This window comes from Gossypium arboreum, chromosome 11 (genome assembly GCF_025698485.1).
Source record: "Gossypium arboreum isolate Shixiya-1 chromosome 11, ASM2569848v2, whole genome shotgun sequence".
Classification (NCBI taxonomy): domain Eukaryota; kingdom Viridiplantae; phylum Streptophyta; class Magnoliopsida; order Malvales; family Malvaceae; genus Gossypium; species Gossypium arboreum.
The window spans coordinates 121,697,467-121,722,840 of NC_069080.1; the positions used below are offsets into that span (position 1 = coordinate 121,697,467).

Sequence of the window (25,374 nt, forward strand, 5' to 3'; positions counted from 1 at the left end):
TTAAAATTTCTTGACGAAACATTAATACTAAATTATTAACACTCCATAAATATTTATAAAAATATTTATGGCTCGATTTAAAATTCCCGAGGTCTCAATACCTCGTTTTCAATTCTAATTATTTTAATATATATATATTTTTTTGTACATTTCACTATTTCAAAATTTTTCCTAACTTCGCATTTAACTTATACTCACTAAATTAATAATATTTCCTACTCATTTGTGGGATTTAGTGATCTCGAATCACTGTTCCGACACCACTAAAAATTAGGCTGTTACCAAAATAGAAATTCAAAAGATAAAAGAAAAAGTTAAAATTTAAGAATTTTACAAAATAAAATTGAAAAAAAGTAAAAAATTTGGTTACAACTATCCCTCTCTACTTTCTTATTGCGATTTTCTCTTTTTATTAATGTTGCTTAAACTGGTCCAATTAAGGTTGGGAACTGGTCGAAGATTAGTTCGATTAAATTAAGTTTTTTTAATAATTTTTTAATCAGATCGGTTGAATCGATAAATAAGAAAAATGTTGAGAAAAGAAAATATTAAGAATAAAATTGGAGTGGCGATTGAGTCTTGCGTTCGAGTGTGCTGAAGCACACTATCCTCCTATTCATAGATTTAGAAAAAATAAAATTATTTTCATTTATTTTTAATACACTATGAGAAAAAAAAGTGCAGAGATCTGACTACTTATTATTATTATTCATCTTAACTTTTATCTCCACCTTTTGCACCCATCATTAATAACAAATACTAATCCACTTTAGAGTTTAGCTATTTTTTAAAAAAATTAAATATGTAAGGAGAAATTGCTCGAGACAGATGAAGGAATGGATAGATCGGGGAAATCTCCATTTCTTGATTTTTTTGATTTTTATATATTTATATTATTTTTGAAATATTAAAATTTTAAATTTTTTATATATTTTAGAATTTCCTAAACCATAAGTATCAATTTAGGATAATATAAATTATGATATTAATATGCCACATCAGTTTTCTATAACATGGAGGTTAAACAAGTCAGTGACCATAACGTGAAATCGATAATGTTTGTGATCATATAATAATTTTTAAAAATTTAGTGATTAAAACATAATTTTAGACAAATGTAAGTGACTAAACTAGTAGTTTTTCCTAAAGTGTATAGGGCCGCATTTAGTTGGGCCGAATTTATTTGGAGATAGTATCCTAATGGGCTAAAGAATCAAAATGTTTATTTATTTTTTTATCTTTCGTTTCAAGCAGAAGCTTCAGACAAACCCTCTTTCTTTCTTCTTCTACTACTTCAGTTATCATTCATCGCGGCCGCTCTTAACCCTCCTTTTCAGGCGAGTCTCCAATATTCAATCTTGCATTTATTTTTTTTTGGGAAAATTTCTTCGTTATTTTTATTTCAGGTCGGGCTATGAGACCGACTTAATTTTTTTTATTTGTATTTTAGATTTTATGTGAATTTAATTGATATATATTAGGAAATTTTAATACAATTTCAGATCGTAGTTTTATTTTATTCTTAATTTTTTTTGGGGACTTGTATTTGGCTTCCTTCCTAGATTGAAGATAAAGTTTTTTTTTTTTAGATTATTTATTCTTTAAATTATTTGATTAATAGAAAACGGAGTTGTTTATGTTTTAGGCTACCAAGGGCGGTTTTAAGAAATTGATTCAAAACATGGCGAATTTTGCGAAACCAGAGAATGCCTTGAAGAGAGCTGAAGGTTAGCTACAAATGTTTCCTTTGTTAGTTTGTTTGTTGTTTTTTCAAAATGTTTATTTTTTCGTCAATATATGCTACCCATTGTTTGGTATTAGAAAGATTATCTGCTGTTATGTGAATCTGGGTCTTGCAGCCATTGCCCTAAATTGTTAAAAGTTTATGTTGGGTTGTGATATTTAATTATACTTTTATTGTATAATGCGTTTGTAATGTATTGACTTTGTGATTTGGTTGATGCAGAGTTGATTAATGTTGGGCAGAAGCAAGATGCTTTGCAGGCTCTTCACAATCTAATAACTTCAAAGAGATACAGAGCTTGGCAGAAGCCGCTTGAAAGGATCATGTTTAAATATGTAGAGCTGTGTGTTGACATGCGGAAGGGCCGTTTTGCCAAGGATGGCCTGATTCAATATCGTATTGTATGTCAACATGTGAATGTCAGTTCTCTGGAGGAAGTGATCAAGCACTTCATGCATCTTTCTACTCAGAAAGCCGAGCAGGCTCGAAGCCAGGCAGAAGCCTTAGAAGAAGCATTAGATGTTGATGACCTTGAAGCTGATAAAAGGCCACAAGATTTAATGTTAAGCTATGTCAGTGGAGAGAAAGGAAAGGATAGGTCTGATCGTGAACTTGTTACTCCTTGGTTCAAGTTTCTCTGGGAGACCTATAGAACAGTGCTTGAAATATTGCGGAACAATTCCAAGTTAGAAGCACTCTATGCGGTATTTCCTGTCTAAATGACTTCCATCAATGTTCACCGTTTGTTGCAACTATATCTGTAAATTTTCAATTTTTTACTACTACATCAAAATGTGCAATCCTGTTTTCAGCATTATCATAGAAGGGACTCTAGGTTCTTGCATACTATTTTGTGTTCGTAGTCTTGCGTTGCAAGATGAGTGGAACTTTTAATTGATTTAGTATTTAGAATTGAAGTTATTCTTTGTATTAGAATCTTTAAGCTTTAAACGAAAAGTTTCGAGTAACATAGGGACTTACAGTTGTTATTTGGTGAGTTACAAAGAACTAACAAGGTTGCTGGAAAAAAAAGGTACACAGGCAAAAAAAAAAAAAGATTTTGGTCTTGGGAAAATGATAATATAGCATTTGGAATCGATGCTTCTTTTTCTTTCTTTCGTTCTCTTTTTTTTTTTGGGGGCGGGGAGGTTAACAATCTTTTAGCTTGAAAGGGTAACTTTTCAGGAATATAGGATTTAGCATGGCCAAAAAAATTGGTTTTGGTCTGGTGTAGGTGGCTTCACCTGCACATCCTTACAATTGAAACATAATGGCATTAATGTCTCTTGTTTTGTGCTTGCACTTGATAATGTCTTGTTTCCATGATTTTAGTAATATTTTTACATATTTGAAATAACAAATCTTTGTATTTTTTAAAAAATATCCTGTAGATGACAGCACATCGGGCATTCCAGTTTTGCAAGCAGTATAAACGAACAACAGAGTTCCGAAGGTTGTGTGAGATTATAAGGAATCATTTAGCAAATCTAAATAAATATAAAGACCAGAGGGACAGACCTGATCTTTCAGCACCTGAAAGCTTGCAACTGTACCTTGATACGAGATTTGAGCAGCTAAAGATTGCTACTGAACTTGGACTCTGGCAGGTGTGCTTCTTGCCATATCCACCTTTTTGTGCTTAATGGATGAGTTTGCTATCTTGTAATGGATAGATCTTACCTGCTTCTTATTGTTGCTTGCTATGTTGGTCCTTACAGGAAGCTTTTCGTTCTGTTGAAGATATTCATGGATTGATGTCCATTGTCAAGAAAACTCCCAAGGCTTCCTTGATGGTGGTTTATTATGCCAAGTTAACTGAAATATTCTGGATTTCAAGCAGCCATCTTTATCATGCTTATGCATGGTTAAACCTATTTTCACTTCAAAAAAGCTTTAATAAAAACTTAAGTCAGAAGGACTTGCAGTTGATAGCATCATCAGTTGTTTTGGCTGCACTGTCAGTTACCCCTTACAATCAAACACGTGGTGCATCACACTTGGAAGTTGAAAATGAGAAAGAACGCAACCTTCGAATGTCAAATCTTATAGGATTTAATCTTGAATCTAAACTTGAGAACAGAGAAGTGGTATATTGTATTTTCATTTGATGTACTTTTGTTTTTCTTGATATTACCAACTCTTGACATTTTTTACTTCTTACAGTTGTCAAGGTCTGCAGTTCTCACAGAGCTGGTATGTTTAAATTTTATGAGTTCTTTTTGCTTTGTTTCTTCTTTTCTCTGCATGTTATTTTTATTTATTTGATGGCTTGTTTCTCATGAATTTTCGAAGTTTAAATTGTTCAAATGGCCTTTAAAGAAGCAGCAAGAGCATGGATGGTAATGTTGTCAATTGCCGGGTTGTTTATATGTCTTAAGTACTCTTAACAATGACATTTCTCAAATCAATTTTAATATGGTGGAATTCAACCCAACTAGGGCTGTTAATTACAAACTATTTCGGTTTGGCTACATCATATAATTACTCCATTGTTTAAGGCAAATAATCAATTGCTATATAGGCTTAACTCTTTATCTAGGTTATCATAGCCTTAAAAATCTGCTCTATTCCTAGATCTCTTTTTGGTCCTGAATCATTATATTCACGAAATGATGGTCTTTCGTTGCTATGTTCTTTAGGACAAAGAAATTAGTCTTTGCATTTTTGCAAGTTAGGCTTGAGTTCTCTCTCTCTCTGAGTTGTATAGGATACCAAAGAGTATTGGCTTTACATTTATGTGACTAGAATTTTTATTGTCTTTTAGAGTGTTGACCTACTGCCTTTTGTTTATTCCTTTTTATTTAGGTATCCAAAGGTGTACTTAGTTGTGCAACTCAAGAAGTGAAAGATCTTTACCATCTTTTAGAAAATGATTTTCTCCCTCTTGATGTTGCATCTAAGATACATCCATTGTTGATGAAAATATCAAAGCTGGGTGGGAAGCTGACTTCAGCTTCGTCTGTACCCGAGGTTCAACTCTCTCAATATGTTCCTTCCCTTGAAAGGCTTGCTACCCTCAGATTGCTTAAGCAGGTCTGTTACTGTTTTTTGTTTATTTTCTTTTCATTGTTCTTTTTTATTTTTTACTCGTGTTAAGCTTAAGCATGTGTGATCTTGTGATTATACTTGATTTACTTGCTTCTCCAGGTTTCCCAACTTTACGAGACAATGAAAATTGAGAGTCTGTCTCAGATGATCCCCTTTTGTGAATTTTCTATGGTTGAAAAGATTTCTGTTGATGCTGTGAAACATAATTTCATAGCCATGAAAGTTGACCACATGAAAGGCGCTGTGCTGTTTGGTAATATGGTAAGTTAGGATTTTGGCTGTTTATGCTTATTTCTTTGTGGATATTTCTAGGATTTATGCATTCTGTTCATATTTCTTAAAGGCCTCTGTATAGCAGAAGATAATATATTTTTTTCATTATGCTGTCCTTTTCAGGGTCTTGAATCTGACAAGCTTCAAGATCACTTGACTGTTTTTGCCGAGTCTTTGAATAAAGCAAGATCAATGATATATCCCGCTCCAAAGAAAGCATCAAAGCTGTATGAAGTTTTACCAGGGTTAGGGGAAATTGTAGACAAGGAACACAGAAGACTTCTTGCACGGAAATCAATCATTGAGAAAAGAAAGGAAGAACAAGAGCGTCAACTATTGGAAATGGTATCCCCATTTAAAACATAGGTTTCATCATTTAGCAAAATAACAGAAATTTCATAAACTTTTGCCCATGCTTTTGTTTGTTTTGATATGTTAGGAACGTGAGGAGGAGTCAAAGAGGCAGCATTTGCTGAAGAAAACTGAAGAAGCAGAAAAGAAGAGGCTTGCTGCTATGTTTGAACAACAACGAGCTGAAAGAATTCGTAAGGAAATAGAGGAGCGGGAGCTTGAAGAAGCACAGGCACTACTACAGGAAACTGAAAAGCATTTAAAAAGAGGGAAAAAGAAGCCAATTTTGGATGGGGTAAGTGGCCAGTTTTTCTCATCCAATCACATTTTTTATAATATTGAATTTGGTTTTTGACTATGAATATGCATCCAGGAGAAATTAACAAAGCAAACCTTGATCGAGCGGGCTTTGAGTGAGCAGCTCAAGGAGAGGCAGGAACAGGAGAAGAGACTGCAAAAAGTTGCTAAAACAATGGACCATCTAGAAAGGGCAAAGAGAGAGGAAGCAGCCCCCTTGATTGAAGCTGCTTTTCAACGGAGATTGGTAGAAGAGAAGGTGCTTCATGAACGTGAGCAACAGGTGAATATTCCTGTTCTCGATTTTGTTATTGCACCTGTTTTTGCATTTAAAACATACCTTGTTTGCAATTTTATAAACATATAAAATACTTTGATGTGCTCAAGTTTGCCTCAAGGGATGCTCGCCCTTAATTTGCGGGGCGTATATATCACTAATGGATGGACTGTCGATCTATGTTACACCATCTTTGTTTGAGAGAGGTTTTTGTGGCTATTCTCAACACATCGATGATTCTTTTTTTCTTCCGACTTGTAGCTGGAAGTTGAGTTGAGCAGACAGCGCCATGATGGGGACTTGAAAGAGAAGAATAGGCTGGCACGTATGCTAGAAAACAAGGTCAGTACCTTTGGGATTAGTGGCTTTATGTTCTTGAGAGAGGGAGCTCTTGGCAGAGATAATCTTCTTTGCAGGTTCCTACGTCTTTTCCAGTGTTAGCCATTTAACATACGCATTTTGTTTCTGCTTTTCTGCAGATGATTTTCCAGGAAAGAGTAATAAGTCGTCGGCAAGCTGAGTTTGACCAGAGGAGAGTAGAGAGAGAGGAGAGGATCAAACAAATAATTCAGGCCCGGAAGCAGGAAAGAGATATTAAGAGAAAGAAAATATTTTATGTGAGGTCTGAGGAGGAGAGAATAAAGAAGATGCGCGAAGAGGAGGAGGCTCATAAACGTGAAGGTATATATTTTCAATGAGATCTTTTCTTTTGAAAAAAGCCAGTTAACTTGATTCATAAATTTCCCCTTATCACATAGATAGAATTGTCTCACCTCTTATCCACTCATACAAATTTGAGTACATTGTTTAGAGTCATATCGGTTATGTTTTTCTGTTATTTAAATTATGTTTTCGTCATTATTTAATGGATCTTTGAAACTTGCAGAGGCTGAGAGGCGGAGGAAAGAAGAAGCTGAGCACAAAGCAAAAATGGATGAGATTGCTGAAAAGCAAAGACAAAGAGAGCGTGAATTGGAAGAGAAAGAGAGGCTGAGGCGAGAAGCTCTCTTGGGAAGGGCACCGGAGGGGATCTCTAGGCCTTCTGAAATTCCTGCTGGGTCCCACACAACCGAGCCTGTAGTTGTGGCTCCAGCTGCTGCTGCTGCTGCTCCAGCTCCTGGGAAATATGTTCCTAGGTTCCGGCGAGAAAGGCCTGAAAGCTCTGGTCCAGCTTCACCTTCTGAACCTGATCGATGGGGCAAGCCAGCACCCTCGGAACCTGACCGATGGGCTGCTGGTAGCAGGGCTCCTCCACTCCAATCTGATCGCTGGACTAGTGGCAGTAGGGCTCCACCTCAGGATTCTGATCGTTTGGCAGGTGGTGGTAGCAGAGCTACACCTCCAGATTCGAATCGTTTTGGTGGTGGTAGTGGGAACAGCAAGGCAGAACCCTGGCGATCTTCAAGGGCCAGGAACCCACAACGCGGTTGATCCGACTGCTGATCGTCAGATAGTGGGTTGGAATGAATGCAGAAATTTTTGTACTTGGGAACTACGTATGGTTGTCAATGACAAATGACAAAACAGCTTTGAGGCATATTGGTTTTTGGGGACGTGAAGACATGATAAAGTTGTATTATGTTTTTTATTTGTTTATTTATTTTTCTCTGATGTATTACTGCATTTTGTATGTCGAACCTTTTAGACAGTTGTTAAGGCTGGATTTTGTTTCTTCAATTTTTTAGATAGGGTTTTATTTCTTCAATGTCGAACTCTTAACAATGACTTTTGAATGTTATAGGCTTTTCTCTTTGCCTTTCCCTTTTCATTTTCTAAAAAAAATACATTTAAGGTCTTTAAGAATTGAACTATGAATAGGGTTGCAAGTGGATCGACCCTGAGTTTTGATTTGATTGTAGAAGCTCGAATCCAGCTTGAGGTGAAGTTAAGAGTTATTTGAGCTTTGTTTTATGTTATTGGAATTGTTCTTCGTGTTACTGAGGATAACTTGGTAATTTTGCTTTTGGAATATTATCTTCAACTGCATTTGATTGTAGAGGTTATTCATTCGGGATTTGAGTCGTCCGCAGGTAGGTTGGACTTGTTGAATGTTTGTCTTCATTGTTTGTATCTCTCCTTTTATTTTGTCAAATCATTGACCACATGTAGTATGGTCGCTTTCCATGATCTTTTTGTTGCAAATGTGGAGGTTGGTAAGGAGGGTTTTGTCGGTTTTGTACTTATTTTTCACCTCCTTGGTTACCTCCCCACTTGAGATTCGAATGATTCTTCCAACTGGGGTTATAGGTATTTGAATAGGGATCTCGACCCTTGCTGCTTATGTAGCTCACCTCTTTCGGTTGGTTTTCGAACATGGCTTCACTCTCGTTGGTTTGACAGTCGACTCTAAACGATTAAGCTTCTCTAGGATTTGTTGATATCTGTCATCTTCACTGACAACTTTCACTGTTGGAGGCTTCGTTTTGTATGTGAATTTCTCATTTGGCCACATGAATTCATAGTCTTGTCATCTATGATTTTATAGACTCGTTCGTATGTGTGGTACATGATAGGTCCTCCAGTTGTTCCGTCTAAGCTCAACTTGGTGTTATTGTCTAAACCATTGTAAAAGATTTGTATTTGGAGCCATGCTTGCAGTCCATGGTGAGGACACTTCCTTAACATCGACTTCAAGTGCTCCTATGCTTTGTACAAACACTTAACTTTGTATTGTGTAAAATTGATGATTTCTCATTTGAGCTTGATGGTTTTGTTGGTAAGGAAAAACTTATTTAAAAATTTTCCGCTAGCTCGTTTGTCCCACCTGGTGATAAAACCTGATTCTTATGAATTTAAAAATTTTCTGCTAGCTCGTTCGTCCCATGTGGTGATAAAACCTGATTCTTTTGAATCTAACCAATCCGCTGAGTTGTCACAAAAAGAAAACAAAAATAATCGATGACGTACAACATCATTGGTTACTCTATTATACTTGAAGGTGTCACATGATTGAAGAAATCACTTCAAGTGTTGGTTCGAGTCTTTCACCACGTTTCCTTAAATTGCAAGGTTCTTTTGGATCACCTGGACCATAACTGTTTTAATCTCAAAATAATTGGTATTGCTTTCCGGTCTTTCGATGCTACCTTGCACTGCTTTTAGTGTTGGTAATGTGAACTCGTACCATGTCTTTTGAGCCATCAATAGCTCTCCACGGATATTTTCTTGTTGTTCTGGTAGATTGTCAAATAACGGATTTTCTCGAGGTAGATCAACTGCCGCAAGTGGATTGTTGTGCATCAGTAGATGATTGCGTGGCTCAATTGGAGTGTTTCGAGTCATAAACAAATTAAAAATTGAAAATAATTTAACCAAAAAAAAACAAAAATAAATAGACAAAAATTTTAGAAAAAGTAACAGAATTAAAAATAATATTGTATCTATAGTTTTTAACTTTACATAATCTATTGTAAAAATAAATTCTAGATCTAATGTTGAAACCTTTACGACAATGGTGCCAACAACTTGATCGTCGCTTAACGTGCGAACGTTTGACTGAAAAATGCTATACCAAAAACATATATAATAAAGCAGCGGTGTCCGCCAATATACAAGTCAAATTGTAATATAGTAAAACGGAACACAAGAAAGTGTTCCGAGGATCATACCCAGAGGATGAATCAAATCTTATGAAAATACTTTTACAATAACATGTTTAAATAGTAATAATTAAAATACTATATTATGATAAACAATAAAAGAGATAAATATCATAAACTAAATTAAAATAAAATAAATAAAAAGAAAATCAGACAAACAACCAAACTAATTTAACAAGCAGAAAGATTAATATCCGCTAAGGGAATTAACTACTCATGATTTTAATCATCTCAATCTCAAATGAAATAAACATGTAAAAGAACACAATTAAATATAATGAGAAAAGAGAGAAAAATAATCTTGTCGATGTCGATTAAACACAGAGTAGTAATTCTCTCGATTGGTAAACTAATATTGTCATTTGCAAAGGAAAAGAAATTTAAATACTTCGATTGAATAAAAGAAATTTTAGATCAAAAGCGTTTGGAAAATAAAAGAGAAAAACCTAAAACTAATTCTAATCTATTAGGGTTTTTTGATGAGTAAAAGACGATTTAGTTACATTGAACCCTTAAGGTCTTATTTGTAGAGTGAGTAGAAGCCCTAATTAGGTCACATGCATGTCCTAGGTTTTCGAACAAGTGATTGTGCAGACGAAAATAGCTCTGAAAATTTTGCGCACCACGTCAGGCTGTGTCGTGGTACACATAAGTTGTGTTGCAACACAACACTAAATTTATGAGCTTTGAAGTCCATGTCGCGCTTTCGTGGGTTGGGAAGTTTGTGCAACACTCTTCCCTTATTCCTACATCCATTAGGATTGAAATTAAGCATACTACACACTCAAATACACATATTAAAACTACATAAATCCCCGTGTCGGCCTAATAGGTCTAAGTTTGTGTAAAAACACTTCTTTTATTAACTTTTACTCCTCACCTACAAACTAATGAAAATGCAATAAATAATATTAAAATGGATAGAAAACAAGCTCGTTAAATGCTGAACCGTATCTAAACTATCACTACAATTGACGGCAGGTCATGTAGCCACATTTCGAGTTGGCACTGAAGGGAATTATTCTTTTTTACACATCTAGTGCCTCTACATGAAGAGGCAATGAAAAAATGTAAAAAAAAAATTTACACCCACTAGTGTCGCCACTTCTAGTTCTGTTACCAAGTAAAAAAAAGTTCACATTAGGTGCCACCACTTTTGGTGCTATCACCAAGTTTATTTTTTTTACTTATTGTATGCCTCTAGTAAAAAAAAAATTACACACCGGTGTCGTCACTTCTAATGCTGTTACCAAGTAAAAAGAAAGTTTCACATTTAGTGTCGCCACTTTTTTTTTTACATTTTGTGTGGCTCCAGTAAAAGTGGCAGCACCAAAAAATAATAAAACAAAATTTACACCCTCTGATGCCTCCACTTTAGGTGTAGTCATCAAATAATTTCTTTTTACAGATGGGTGCCTCCACCTAAGGAGGCGATTCCGAGAAAATAAAAAAAAGTTCCTCCTAACTGGTGTCATCACTTTATGTGTTGCCACCAGAATAATTTTCTTTAATTTTTTTATATCTCGAGAATACCCATGAAAATATGAGTATTTCAAAAAATATATACCAATGTCGCCTGGAAAAGTGGCGGCATAAAAAAATTATTTTTTTCCTTACTGTCTAATATGCTCAAATCATTAAAAGATGATTGCGACAAAAAAAAGGTGGTGCCACCTTAAAGAAGTGACGACACCAAATGTCACTATGAAAATGAGGTCATTTATCTAAATAATCTTGAGGTTGAATAATTTCCATAAATTTTTTTTTTAATTTGGATTACTTTTCTGGAAAAAGTAAAATTAACCATGACAATGAGAAGAAACATATCAATATTTTTAAACAGTAGTTTTCACAACCTTAGAAATTTGTGCATTGCATGTCCAAAATCTATCCTCAAATTCATCATTTCATATACTAGGACTCTCATCTTTTCAGCTTTTTTACTAAAATGATCTGAATTTTTTTATTATTTGTAAAAGTGATTCACTTTTTCAATTAAGTACGTAAATGATTTAAATTGAACAGTGAACATGGGCGGTGCCAATAAAATTGCCGTCATCACACTATCACGTCAACCAATAATTGGTTGGTAAAATAAAAAATAATATTTTTGGGTGGTGCCAATATATTTGGCGTCACCCATATAAATACTTGTATCTCATATAAGGCAAAAAAATTTTAAGTGGTGTCAAATAGATTAGTGTCACCCATATCAATTTTTTAGTGGTGCTAATTAGATTGGCGTCACCAGTCCTCAACCTTTACTTCTATGTCTTCTTTTGTTTTTACTGCCTTATATCTCTTTCTCTGCCGTTAACCTGGATTTGAAAAAGCTAATGAAAAATGAAAAGAAGAGAGAAATAGAAAAAGGCAAGGCAAATGTGAAAAGAAGGAAAGCTTTTTAGAAAAGTTATGTTTCCAATATTAGTGCTTATAAAAAATAATTTAATTCGACTAACTTTAACTTGTAATTTTAGTTCAAGATAAAAAAATTAACTCTTGCCAAAATTGATTCATGTTACGACTTAATATGCATTTTTAATTCACATTAGAAATATAATTAGTTAGTTAAGTAATTATTTGTTAATATAATTTTTGCTTAAATAATTATTTGTTAACATAATTTTGACTTCAATAAAAGTATTTGCTATCATTGTGGCTTTTTTCCCGAAAAAGTGCTTGGAAAAATAAAAACATTTCAGCATGCAAACATAATTTTTCATAAAAAAAAATCTTTTTTATTTAATGCTAATTAATCCTTAATTCTCCCTCTCTCATTTTTCATTTTCCTTTCAGATCTTTTCATCTCTCAGTAATTTTTTTTTTTTTTTGAAAACTCTTCCTCTTCCTATTAACTTTTTTGGAAAACTTTCCTCTCGTTCTCTCATTTGCCTTGCCTTTTTCTCATTTTTTCTTCTTTTTTATTTATTATTAACTTTTTCAAATCACAGTTAATGACAAAGAAAGAGATATAAGACAATAAAAATGAAAGAAAATGGAAAAACAAAAGTTGAGGATCAATAACATGAATCTAATTAGGCACCACCAAAAAATTGACATGAATAACACCAATCTATTTAGTATCACTCAAATTTTTTTTTCATTTCTATGAAATACGTATGTTTATATAAGTAATGCCAAATACATTAACTCTATCTAAAAAAATTATTCTTTATTTTACCAACCAATCATTAATTAACGTGGCAGAGTGATAATACTAATCTTATTGGCATCACCCATGCTCATTGTTCCATATCATTTTGATTTTGGTACTTAGCTAAATCATTTTTTGCTCTTTCCCTTGTTATCCACTGATCACTGTCAAAATTTTATACCATTGCTTGCATTTTAAGGTTCTCTGCAACTTTCTGCATTTCAAGTCCTCCCTTTACCTATTCCAAATTTCAATTTCCAACGCCCCACTTCCCCTATCAAAATTAACTCACTTAGCTAATAATCCCTTAACCAAACCCCAAGTTAAATAAGCAAAAAAGTCACCCCCAGTTTTTAAGGCAAAGTGGAAGATACGTACTGCCAGTCTGCCACTGCCACTGCCACTGCCACTTTGCTTACAAATCCATCGATATTGACTGCCAAAAATAAGCTGCCATTTACATAAACTCTTACGCCATCTTGCTTTCCCTCTGTGACAAATGGGACACTTCCGAAATCTGAACCAAGCGTGTGCTTTTTCTACCCTTCAATGACAATATATATGTGTGTGTATATATGCTCCGTACACTCATCCACGTAATACAGATAAAGGGTTACAGAGGCCAACAAGTCAACAATGTAACGTATAAATGATTAAACTCGTAAGCATCATCTTGAAAGTAGGATTGGTCAAACCCACAGTTATTTCTTCTTCAAATGATCCATGTTTTGATTTTTTTTTTCCTTTCTCGTTACTGTACTGCTTAGATCATATACTGTTTAACTGTACAGAAAAAGCCGTCTGAAATGGTAAAAATTCATCCTTGAATTTAATGTATTCATATTGGTTAAACTTTCAACATTTTGGCCACACTGAGGGTACTTGCAACATCTCGCGTGGTTTTATCAGCTACTGCCAATATGAGTGTACTCCTTATAGGCCATGCATATATAACTAAACATGTCTTCCATGCAAATTATTGATGACGAAATTAGATGCTCATTGCCATACTGCAAATATGGAATAACCTAACAAGAAATTGATCACTACTCTACACGTATAGTACTTTTGTTTTGAGAACTCTACACGTATAATACTTGCATACATATATCCATGCAAAGTGTTGTTATGAACCTTGTTTTCTTTTTCAGAGATTATTTCAAATGCAAAAAACAAGAAGAATAGATCATGGAAATTAGTGAAAGAGAGAATCAAAGGTGAAGTTATTAGGCATTGATATTTGACAGGTATCAGAATGGAGCCATATGATTTACCTCTCCCAACATATCTGCAATCAAAAAGGTGAGGAACTCATGGTGGAGAAGGGGAGCACGTGCAAATTTCATTTTTGACATGTACCAAAGCTTACATAGAATGTACAACTTGCACGTGCCCTGCTTCTCCAACAAGACCTACTCACCCCTCCACCATGGCGGAAACTTCATAGAAGAAGAAAATTAAAAATTTTTAAGTAAACTACAGATGAGTGGAGAAGAGCAAGGGAAACCCTCTTGTATTTATACACAAAGAGAGAGAGAGAGAGGTGAAAAAAAAAAGAAGAGAAAGAGTTACTGAGATTGAGTCTAGAAGTGGGCATTCTTTAAAGACACTTCCCAATATAAGTTTTCGGATATCATATATAGACACCTAAAAGGTCCATACCCCTCCTTCACTACCCCATCTTTTGATGAATTTTCAATAATGATACAAAACAACAATGCCACATTCATTACTTCCCATGATCAAAAATTGATCACCACTCGCCCTATCAAATTAGAATCAAAGCTATGGGGGGTCCTACCATTGGTGCAATAACGTGGCATGCAAGTGCAATGTGATGAAAGTGGGGATTGAATCATTGATGGTGTATCTCCTCCAGGCAGTAATAGATATGACCTTGAATTTGACACAGGTTTCTGCAGTGAATCTTATTCTTACCGGTTTTTGATTAGTGGGTTGATATAATATTACCCTATTACGTATGAATTGGGTGATGTCTTCTTTATTTTTTTTTCTGCCGCCAAATAGAGCAAAACCCAGTTTTCTTTTAATCCAAAACTTGCTCATCGTCATCATCATCATCATGTCATCACTACAAATCTGCATTGAAACTTTAAAATTCTTAAAATCTCATCATTTTAAAACTCCTAGTTCAACACTTTGTTATGAAAAAACAAGTGGTGTTTTTACTTAAACTACTGGTCTAATTGCTGCTTTTGGGAATGGCTAGGGAGACAATGGTCCTTTATTTACCTCTAGTACCATCCTGGTTGCATTAATTTATTTGTGATGTATAAAAGGGATTACAAAAGGAGAAGAGACGGTGTTATTTAAGAAGGGGAGGGGGGGGGGGGGGTTGAGTGTAAGGATGGGAGATGGAGTAATGGGTAATGAAAAATCTCCACAAAGGTAAAGATTTGCCTTGTAAGTCAAGTAAAAAAAAAATGGGTGCATCCAATGCAGGCCTAATCTTTAGATTCTGAAGAATCCAATATGGAAATGCTGGTGCTGGGAACTTGACATTTGACCAAAGGATTGATGGGTGTGAATGAAAGATTGAGTGGTGTAGTAAAAAGGGGGAAGGGAAGAGACTTTGGCTTTTTGGAATGGTGAAAAACAACCAGTAGGGATGGATGGTGATGACCAATTGCAGACAGCCAGATACAGGCTAAAGTAACAGTTTGAAGAAATTGCACGTTGGGGTTGCGTGTTGGACCCCCTAAGTTTTTTTTATTTATTGAAGAAAGATAAAAAAGAAAAGGGGTTTGCTTTTTTTCTTCTTCAAACAAGTTTTTATTGTTGGTTATGGAGAGAACAGGGAGAGTCCCTAGGTAGATATGATTCCCTATCTTTGGTAAGAATTTATAATTCCTTGCATCACCCCCCCCCCTTTGTTTACGGTAGTTTTCACATCACCAAGTCCAACATCTCTCTCATTTCCCCTCCCCCCAACCCCTTTTTTACCTTACAATTTTCTCCATTTATAAAATCACAATGATATTATTATCAATTATCAGTAAACGAGAGCCTAATTTTAATTGCACTGAAATACATTTAACTCAATTAACATAAATATTATTATTAGCAAAAGAAAACATAATTTTAAATATATTGAAGCGCATTATTTTTTATTTATTATCATTCTATTTATAGATAATTCTGAACATGTTAAAAACAGATATTATTAAAACCTATATAAAACAATTGAAAGATTCTCAATGACTAGTTCAAGCAAAGATTGAAATAGGTTGAAGAAAACTGATTGAATCAATGGCTGATTCTTTCTATTTTTTAAACTTTTTTAATAATTTATTCAACCAAAATCAAACCATTCGATTGAACCTATCAAATTGAAAAAAAATGGTCGGCCCAGTTTTAAAAATTAACTCATGAATAAAAGATTACCAATTTCCCAGCATAAGAACAAGATAATCATTATCTAATTTCCAACATATAAATCACACTTTGAATAGGCCAAAAGTCATTTCTAAGCTTAATTGACAAACTCACAACATAAAATACATTCAATTGGTAAAACAGAGCCATTGCAAAATCTCATGTTTCAGTAAATAACAAAAGTTTTTATAAACCTGGTTGTCTAAAGCCTCAACAATCAAACAAAAAAAAAAAAAGGTGGCAAATCAGCCAGCATTAAAACTGGTTGTTCACCCAAGAAATCAATCTTCTTCCTCTCCCTCGTTCTCAGCAATGTTGAAGTACCGTAACTCGTAAACAGTTCGATCTTTGTTGGAAGCAATCACTCGGAGCCAATCCCGTACATTGTGTTTCTTCAAGTATTTTTTTGTTAAGTACTTCAGATACCTGCACAAAAATGGAGAAAATGAGTGAATGAACATGTCCAAGCACAATCCGGATGATCCAATCGCAAGGCAAACTACGAGCAATACAACATAGAAAAATGCCAGTTGAAGATTTTAAAAGCAAATGAAACTCGTGAGGGAACTAAATTGAAACATCCCATGTTTATAAAAGATGAGTTATCATCCATGCCAACACCAGAGTTATCACCCGGAGGTCGAAGCAAATAAGGCTACCGTAACAGAAGACAATTAAAACCAACCTCAATTTGAAGTATCTTCAATGCTTTCTAAGTATCTATACTCCAAGAAAGCTTATGATACAAAGAGATACCCATGCCAACAGAAAGATACAATCCTATCTTAAAGCAAATCAAGCAATCTCTTTTTGTTTTACCTCTTAGAGAAGTCGCCATCGGAAGTGACGGTAATTTTGCTCTTCTCGCGAGTGAGTGCTACGGTTTCACCAAGTGCACCAGCCTTGCCTCCAACCTTGATTCTCTCTTGAAGGAACTTTTCCAGAGAGGCAATGTCCATGATTTTATCCTCCACTGGCTTCGAACAATCGATAGTGAAGGTAACTCCCTTCTTCTTCCCCTTCGATCCCGCCGTTCGACTCATTTTCAGTTTATCCTATTCAAATAACCCAATATAGAAAATATTAAAATCAACCAAATTTACTAAAGTCCAGTCAGTACAACAACGAAAGACTAATTTTTTTTCCCTCATGTTCTTGACAAGCAAACACATACAAAGGTAAATGTGCTGTATTCTAATAAGCCCAAATGAAAACATTAAATCAACGATTCGACTATCCTATATTTGGCATATACTATGTTGGGTCATCGTGACAAAATTACGAACTAAATTACATTCAAAAGAAAACCTATGGAAACAGAGGAATTGCTACATTGATTAAAAAAGAGGAAAAATATTAAAACATCATGAGTAACAGATGCATTTTCCTTTACTGTAGTTTTCAGACAGTCTATGAAAAGTTCCTTAATTTCTCGGAAAGCAACACATATAATTAACCATGAATTATTGCTAATGGGAAAAGAGAGCTACCCGTGAAAAATGCGTTGAAGCTCTGGAGAATGGCGGCAACCAAGAAGAAGAAGCAAGCTAGGGTTTTTAAGGCATTTTATTTGTGGATTTGCTGCTTTCTTATGATCTAGTGCAACAGCGGTGTACCATTTGCTCTGTAGAAAGTAATGGCGATCAACGGCGAAGATTCAAATCAATTACTGACTCAAAAAAGGAATTTTCTTTTATTATTGACGTAATAATTTATTTGTCTTCCAATTTTATAAAAAAATTCATTTTAAATTTTTAGTCAATTTTTTAACTCTTTTAATTCTTAAATTAATATTATGTGTATTCAAAAAATTTATATTATTTATATTTTTTAAATAAATTATATATATTTCACTTTTAAAATTTTAAATTTTTAAAATTAATTAATTTCTATTAAAATTAAAAGAAGTTAATTTTTTTGCGGTGAACCGATAAATAAAGTAAATTTAAAAATATGAAAAATTAAATTGAAGGGTAAATCAAATAAATCGTTATGGTTGATAAACAATAATATCAACATTGCGAACAAAACTATGAAAAAATATATTTAATATAAACATTTTGTTTATCAGACAAGACGATTAAATAGCTATATTTATTTATGGTAATTCACATATGTGCTTGATAAACAACGTAAATTAAAAATTTAAATAAATAATAATATCAACATTGCCAACTTTGTTACTTCAGACAAGACCCTGAATGGATATATTTATTTTCTTCAGTCTTTTCAATTTATTGCAGAGATGTTACAAAACTTAATATTTTTATGCCAATAAGGGAGGTGAAAAGGACGTTTATAAAACAGCTAATGATTTTTAAAAAAATTCTCTAAATTAATTTTTAACTTTATAATTATTCTTATATTAGGGTTTAATTTTTTCATAATTTAACTTTTTTAAGAAATATCTGAGATTAACTTAAACGAAAAATTAAACCCAATATAAGAATAATTGTCAAATTTTAAGATTACAAAAATTAAATCCTAATGCAACTTTATATTTCTTTTTCTCATTAGAGGTGCACAAGAATGATGGGTAAATTCGAAGAAAAAGTGCTTAGAAGAGAAATTAAATCTGGAACGCAAAGATGAAATTATTATAATTTAACCGTCTAACCAAAAGAGCTAATGTGATAAAAAATTAAAAAAATCTTAAAATAATATGAAATAAAAAAATACAAATGTCAATAGCAAAGAAATTAAGCTCAGGACTCAATCACAAAACATCTAATATTTACCCATCTGATCAAAAGAATTAATGTGTTAAAAAAATTAGAAAGTGCGTCCTGTAAGACGCGTTCTATATGGCGCGCTTTCATCTTTTCTCTCCAAAACCGATCTATTTTCCTAAATTTTGAAAAAAAAATACCTGTTTTCTTAATTTATTTTTAAAACTAATAATATTTCTTTTATTCATTAAATTCCAAACTAAAATACCTATAAAAACCATCACAAATTACTTAATTCTTCCTCTAAAATATTATTAACCCCATGCTTTGAGATAAATTTTAAGGCCTGCAGGTCAATTTTCAACGGCAATTAATAAATTAATAAATATTTTTAACTAATATTTGGCGGTGTCGATCACCTGAATGTCGACACTTAATAAAAAAATAATTTATACTTAGATAATACATGTATTTTTCTTATTACAATTAAAAAATATATATGGGTGTTCATCAAATTTTTTTTTTTAAATCCCAATAATTATCGAGCAATGATATTCATGTGATTGACTTGGGTGCCGGTTATGAAGATGTCGACATATTCCTGATCTATTCATTTCAGGTCATTTTTATAGTTATATTTTAAGTAAAATATTTTTATAGATATTTTATTTTTTGGGGTTAGTTTAATAAAAAAACCCAATTTTCAACAGCAATTAATATAGATTATAAAATGTACAAGGAAGAAGTAACTAGGCATGGAAGCCCATCACTTCTGAGTTCCCGAAGCTTGGTTTACTGCAATTGTTTCTCTGACCCACAACATGAGAAATGGTCAAGTCCTCTCACCTTTCATTATTATTATTTTATATTTTTAGGCCAATCTTGAAATTGGTATTATCGCAAAGTGGAAAGGGAGTTTTTTTTTTTTTGTAACTTTAGATAGTGATATTTATATATTTATTTAGCTTCTCTTTGTTTTCTTACTTCCATTCATTGAATCTAATTAATTTATAATATAAAAATCCTACCTCTTTTAGTATTTTGAGTATATACCATTTCTTTAAAAAAAAAGTAAGTATATATTTTGAATATTTTATTAAGTATATATTTTGAATATTTTATTTATTAAATTGATGTCTCTCTTCTTTTAATAAATTTTATTGAGTAGTTAGCGGTAAATTTATAAAATCATCATCAGATTCATCTAGGGGATGTGGATTGACAATATTTCTTTGGTCTTATTGTGTAGCGTATATGAAAAAATCGTAATATGCTTTTATTTTAGGATATTTCATAAAGTGCGAATGAAATTATTAAAGTATCCTATAATTGGGCTAAACACTATGAATTCTCTAATAATAAGGCAACTAAGGAACCTTTGCAAATATCAACATCACTTTTGACATTAGGCAATAATTGAATTCGCTTAAGATCTGAAGGTGTTGTTAAAGAGGAAACCAATTTTGTTGCAGCTAGGGGTGTTATAAGGGACCAGAATGAAAGATGAATCCTAAGGAGGATAATGAAGAGGCAGATAGGTTCATAAAATTAGTTCAAGAGAAGAGAGAAGATCTTTAAGTGTTTGACGTTTCTCTGTTGGGATCTAGTTTTATGTTATTATAATCTTTTTAATTTATTGTCATTTCAAATAAAAATAAAAATTGATGTCAATTAAAATTAAGATAAATTTGATATATTTTAGGATTTTAAAAGACATTAAAAGTAGAATTTTATATCATGTATTTTTTTTATTTTTATGAATATAGATTTTGAAGAAGTTTTATAAACATTTTCATTAATCAATAAAAATATGTTTTCTTTTCTCTCTTATTATTTTATTTTTTATTCTCTTTATTATTTATTTTCTCACTACTCTAAACACATTTTGTACTAAAAAAAAAACTCAAGGATTGAAACTGCACCAATTGCTATTGCTTTTCTTTTCAGCATTCAAGGAAAAAAAATACCATTTGCCTATACGAGGAACAATCAGAGGTCTGCTATCAACCCAATTTTGCTTAACCGCTCCGCTACACCATTATTTTTTGGGATAAATTTTAAAATTATTGATCGACTTTGATTTAACGTGTAATTATATATATGAATTTTAATTTAGTGTAATTATACACGTAAAATTTTAATTGTGATTTAAATATATATATTTGAAACTTTAATTTTAATTTAATCATACACATTAAAAAATACATCAATTTATTTTTATATTGGGTAAATATAATTATTTATGCATGTAATATATAAACATAAAATGATATTATATCAATAATTGAATTACTAATTGACAAGAATTGGATCAAATCAAAATTTCATCAATACAATTGTACAAAATTAAAATTCATATATACAATTACACATTAAACCATAGTTCATAAGTAATTTTAGCATTTATCCCTTAGATTTTCATCTAAACGCCAAAGAAGTAAAGAAAGGTAAAAACCATAACGAAAGGTTTTGATCCTATAACCCTAAGCAATTATCCTCACCTTTAACCACTTAGCTGCTTCAAGGATTTTCAATTATATTCCACAATAACTTTATATAAAAGTATATCTTACTTAGTAATGATGTTCCCTTTCAATCGATAATCAAATTCATCCTCGCTTTTTCATCCAAGATCTTAGACGTTAAAATGTAAAGTTCTATATGAAGTTTTTTATTTAAAGTTTCAGATATGATTAATATTTTTAATTAATGTTTAATTGTGTTTGATTTAATTAACTTGTTTTATTTATATCTTTACGAGGATGGTGAAAATTAATATCTCGACATTGCTTTTAGATTTTTCAATCAAAATTTAGATTGGTAAAGAGCTTTGATATATTATTATTATTATTATTATTATTATTATTTGTCTTAATTCGACTAAATTATCACAATAAGCTTTTTATGATATTGGTTTCCGTTAAATAAAAAAAAAACTGGGATGCTTAAAAGTCAATCCTAACAGATCTATTGCATTTCCTAAATAAATGGAAGCATAAAAAAGTGAAGGTTATAATCTACTTTCTTTTTATAATATCTATTTATTTCTAGTAAATATTTATATAATAGATTGAATTTATCTAATATATTTCTATATCAAATAGAGTGGCGATTAAAATGAATGATTTACTGAGTATAAATCGTGAATAAAAAATAGAAAATCATAAAATATGGAAAAAGCTTTCGACTCTAGTCGTTCCATTATATTGACAATTTCAAAAAAACTGCTCATATTATGGGCATAATATGGTTGCGGTCAGGCAAGTATGCCCCTATTGTCTAGCGATTCAGGACACCTCTTTTTCAAGGAGGCAGCTAGGATTCGACTTCCCCTGAGGGTATGGTACTACGAAAGGAAGTTGATCATGGATTATCAATAAACCTAGAATTGATTCTTCTTGGGTTGATGCCCGAGCAGTTAATGGGGACGGACTGTAAATTCGTTGGCAATTAATAAGAAAAGAATGAGAGTTCTTAGAATAACCCTTCAAATGGTAGATATAACTTGTATTGAAAAATCATTGGTCCCAAACCTGTTGCACTTCCAAATATATAGTCCAATTATATTAATATTCTTTAAAGAAAATATAAATATATATGTCTCTCTGACAATGTAACAAGGAATATTATCAATAGAAAGTATTTATTTTATTTGGTATTGAAACAAATCAATATTATTACAATATTTGGTAGTACAAAAATAGTTGAAAGCTTCAAAAAAGCTAATATATCAATGCTAAGATTTTATTTATCAAACTTCACCATCTAGTTGTCACACCTCAAATTTGGTGGATCCGTGGAGTGGGTGTATAGTTGTGAAGGTTACCTGTTTTGGCACTCTATTCATAGTTAGCCTATTAATTTTCACATCTCTAGCGAACTAAAGTTTAGCATAAAATATTTGCTGTAGAAGCATCTCCGGATTTATTCTCGAGTAATCTTCAATAGAGGATGGAGTACAGTAAGCGAAGAATACGCCTCAGAGTTTTAGTTGGCCATGATGCACCTACTAAGTACATGTTAAACCTGTAAAGGACTAAAATGTCTCTGAGGCCACACCATATATGAGTTATCGCTATAATTATGGTACGTTTGGTTTGTTTAAACGGTGTGTATGTGGGGTTTTGTAACGTGATTACTAGCATATTTATTTTGCATATTTTACGTGTTCAAATGAATTAATTTAATTTATGCTAAATTGGTGATTTTATGTTTAAATTTTTTCAGGAACGAAATCTGGATGTTTTAATTCAAAGACAAGTAGAAAATGATTAAATTGGAGCACGAGCAACAAAAGAGGGGCTGAATTAGAAATTTGGAGGCATTTAAAGGCTAATTAGATTTTTGACTTTGTAAAAGCCATATTTAGAAAAGAAAATATGATATTTAATTTCATGTAATTAGTTGTTAGGTGGGTTAGGTTAATTTTAGTATATGGTTTGTATATAAATAAGGTGTATAGTGGCCTTCGAAAGATACACTTTAAATGCTTGGAAATTGAATAGAAAAAATCAATTCATTTTTTTCTTTCTCTTTTCACGTGTGAAGTACAGGCATTTTGCCAATTTTTTCCATTTCAATCTTTTGACTTAATTGCTTCTCAAGTCCTTTTACTTTTCCATCTTCCATAATTTCCATTAAAACCATTTTCATAGACCAACCAAGCATGATTAATTTCATGCTTCACTAAACTTCTAATTTAGTTTTAGGCCTATATTCTTTCCGATTAAGAATCGTAAGAAATGAATCCGCACTAAAAGTCTTTTATAATGGTATTCACCATTTCTTCGAAATATGGGTTAGTACAAATTCATCCCTTAAAGTCAATTTAATTTCAATTCAAAAGGCGCACGTTGGGTTGGAGTAGTTTTGGTGTACAGTTGGGAAGTCGAGTCAATTGTGCTGAATTTGAATTCCCTCGAACAAATTGGCGTATCCTAACGGGGTCATACTGGTAGGATTTTTGTCAAGGGAAATAGTGATCAGATTTAAATGCCCCACACGATTGAGGCTATTAATCCGAGTTGGGTTCTTCAAAATGCTGGGGTCTTGAATTGCGAATGCATGTATCGCGGTTAGATAAACGGTAAGGGTTGATTTGCAGGTCATACCAGAATAAGCTATGAAAGGAAGAATTGGAGGTTAGGATGTTGTTGATTGCTATAACCAACTTATTATTTGGAAGAGAAAATCTATTTTGGAGGATCGATTCGGAAACCGTAATTCACCAAGTCTAAGGCTAAAGCTTTATATTCCTGTTTACAAAATTCAAATCCACTTTCTTATTTAATTTTATTTTTGATTAATATAATTTTTTTATTTCGGTTATCTCACTTATTTAATTTCTAAACATTTTCAAATCCCCTAATTTATTTTATTTATTTATTTTTCAGCAAGTTTATTTTGAGTCGTAGGCACAACCATTTCCACAATAGAAATCCTGTTCACAAGAAGAAAAATGAAATTAGATTATAATAACCAATCCCTATGGATTCGACCCTACTACTCTTTACTATTGTTTAGAGTTATTTTATCGTAAGAATTTTTATTTTGTGGTTTCGACGCCCATCAATGACTAGTTGATGATCAATTGAATGGTTTGACCAGTCAATTAGCATTGACATCGAATTTTCTCTAATTTTTATAGGACATTAAGGAGACAACTACTGTATGCATTTGACACTTGTCAAGGTCCATTAGGAGGTACTGGGTGTATATATATAGTGTATATATAAATGGGTTTTAATAGTGGTTCAATATTTTTTTAAGTAGTTGTTATTGTTGGTTCATGAAGGACTTTCGGGTTTAGACCTTTGAGTTGCGGTAAAAGTGAGTTTCAAGTGAGTCTTTATCTTGACTCATGAGTAGTATTTTATAATGGAAAATTCTATGTAGATGTTGCCCCAGATAATTGGTGAAAGCATGTATATGTGACATATCATACAAAACTTTGTATGTTTATAAATGAGTTATATGAGTTGCTGTATGAATAAGACAAGGTATGATATGGACACATGTAAAAACAAGTATGGAAAAGTATGAATTAGTCAGGTGAATGAATTAATCGGGGCAAGTATAATTGATGTTAAGTGAATATATCATTCATTTTTTATGCTTCTGGTAGGGTAGGTACATTGCTACCGGACAAGCAAATCACATTGATAATAAGTATACTTATGGTGTAGCCTTCGCTGAAATCTAAACCAGAATAACAAACCACAACATAAGAATGAACTATGTAAGACCATATGGCTTAGACCCATGACATTGTATGTCTATGAACACACTCATGGTGACGCCTCCAATGAAAGATAGACTAGACTGGCAAATTATAATATGAAGATATGTATAAGACCATGAGGGAGAAACCCATGACACCTTTTGAGAAAGTCTGTCAAGACAGTAAGCACGTAATTCTGTGTGATGCCTGTGTGGTGTGATTTGCTAAGTCTTAGTGGTGTATTTTGTATTGACTTTCTGGCGAATCCCGTAACGTCTATGTAGCGTATTCGGTGATGTCTACGTGGCAGAATTTGGTCAACCACCTTTGTGGCAAGATCTTGGTA

The 25,374-nt window shown here is 32.7% G+C and overlaps 2 protein-coding genes and 1 non-coding gene across 3 annotated transcripts; 2 read left to right on the forward strand and 1 right to left on the reverse strand.

Annotated features, from left to right (window-relative positions):
- The first annotated feature begins 1,200 nt into the window (after window positions 1-1,200).
- Window positions 1,201-7,959, forward strand: LOC108473510 (eukaryotic translation initiation factor 3 subunit A-like). The gene is made up of 14 exons (XM_053021194.1): window positions 1,201-1,337; window positions 1,646-1,727; window positions 1,967-2,448; window positions 3,136-3,351; window positions 3,463-3,831; window positions 3,908-3,937; window positions 4,550-4,777; window positions 4,892-5,053; window positions 5,189-5,410; window positions 5,505-5,711; window positions 5,790-5,996; window positions 6,252-6,332; window positions 6,470-6,671; window positions 6,877-7,959. Exons 2-14 carry the CDS (start codon window positions 1,682-1,684, stop codon window positions 7,419-7,421), a joined length of 2,997 nt encoding a protein of 998 aa, XP_052877154.1. The 5' UTR covers window positions 1,201-1,337; window positions 1,646-1,681; the 3' UTR covers window positions 7,422-7,959.
- A 627-nt stretch (window positions 7,960-8,586) lies between these two features.
- On the forward strand, window positions 8,587-8,693 carry LOC128284986 (small nucleolar RNA R71). Its single transcript, XR_008275402.1, has one exon. It is a non-coding gene; the product is annotated as a small nucleolar RNA R71 (small nucleolar RNA).
- Window positions 8,694-16,151: 7,458 nt separating this feature from the next.
- On the reverse strand, window positions 16,152-17,773 carry LOC108471134 (60S ribosomal protein L22-2). Its single transcript, XM_017772726.2, has 3 exons — window positions 17,630-17,773; window positions 16,959-17,194; window positions 16,152-16,565 (listed from the first exon to the last, which is right to left on the reverse strand). The coding sequence occupies exons 2-3, from the start codon at window positions 17,180-17,182 to the stop codon at window positions 16,421-16,423; spliced, it is 369 nt and encodes a 122-aa protein (XP_017628215.1). The 5' UTR covers window positions 17,183-17,194; window positions 17,630-17,773; the 3' UTR covers window positions 16,152-16,420.
- Between the last annotated feature and the right edge of the window lie 7,601 nt (window positions 17,774-25,374).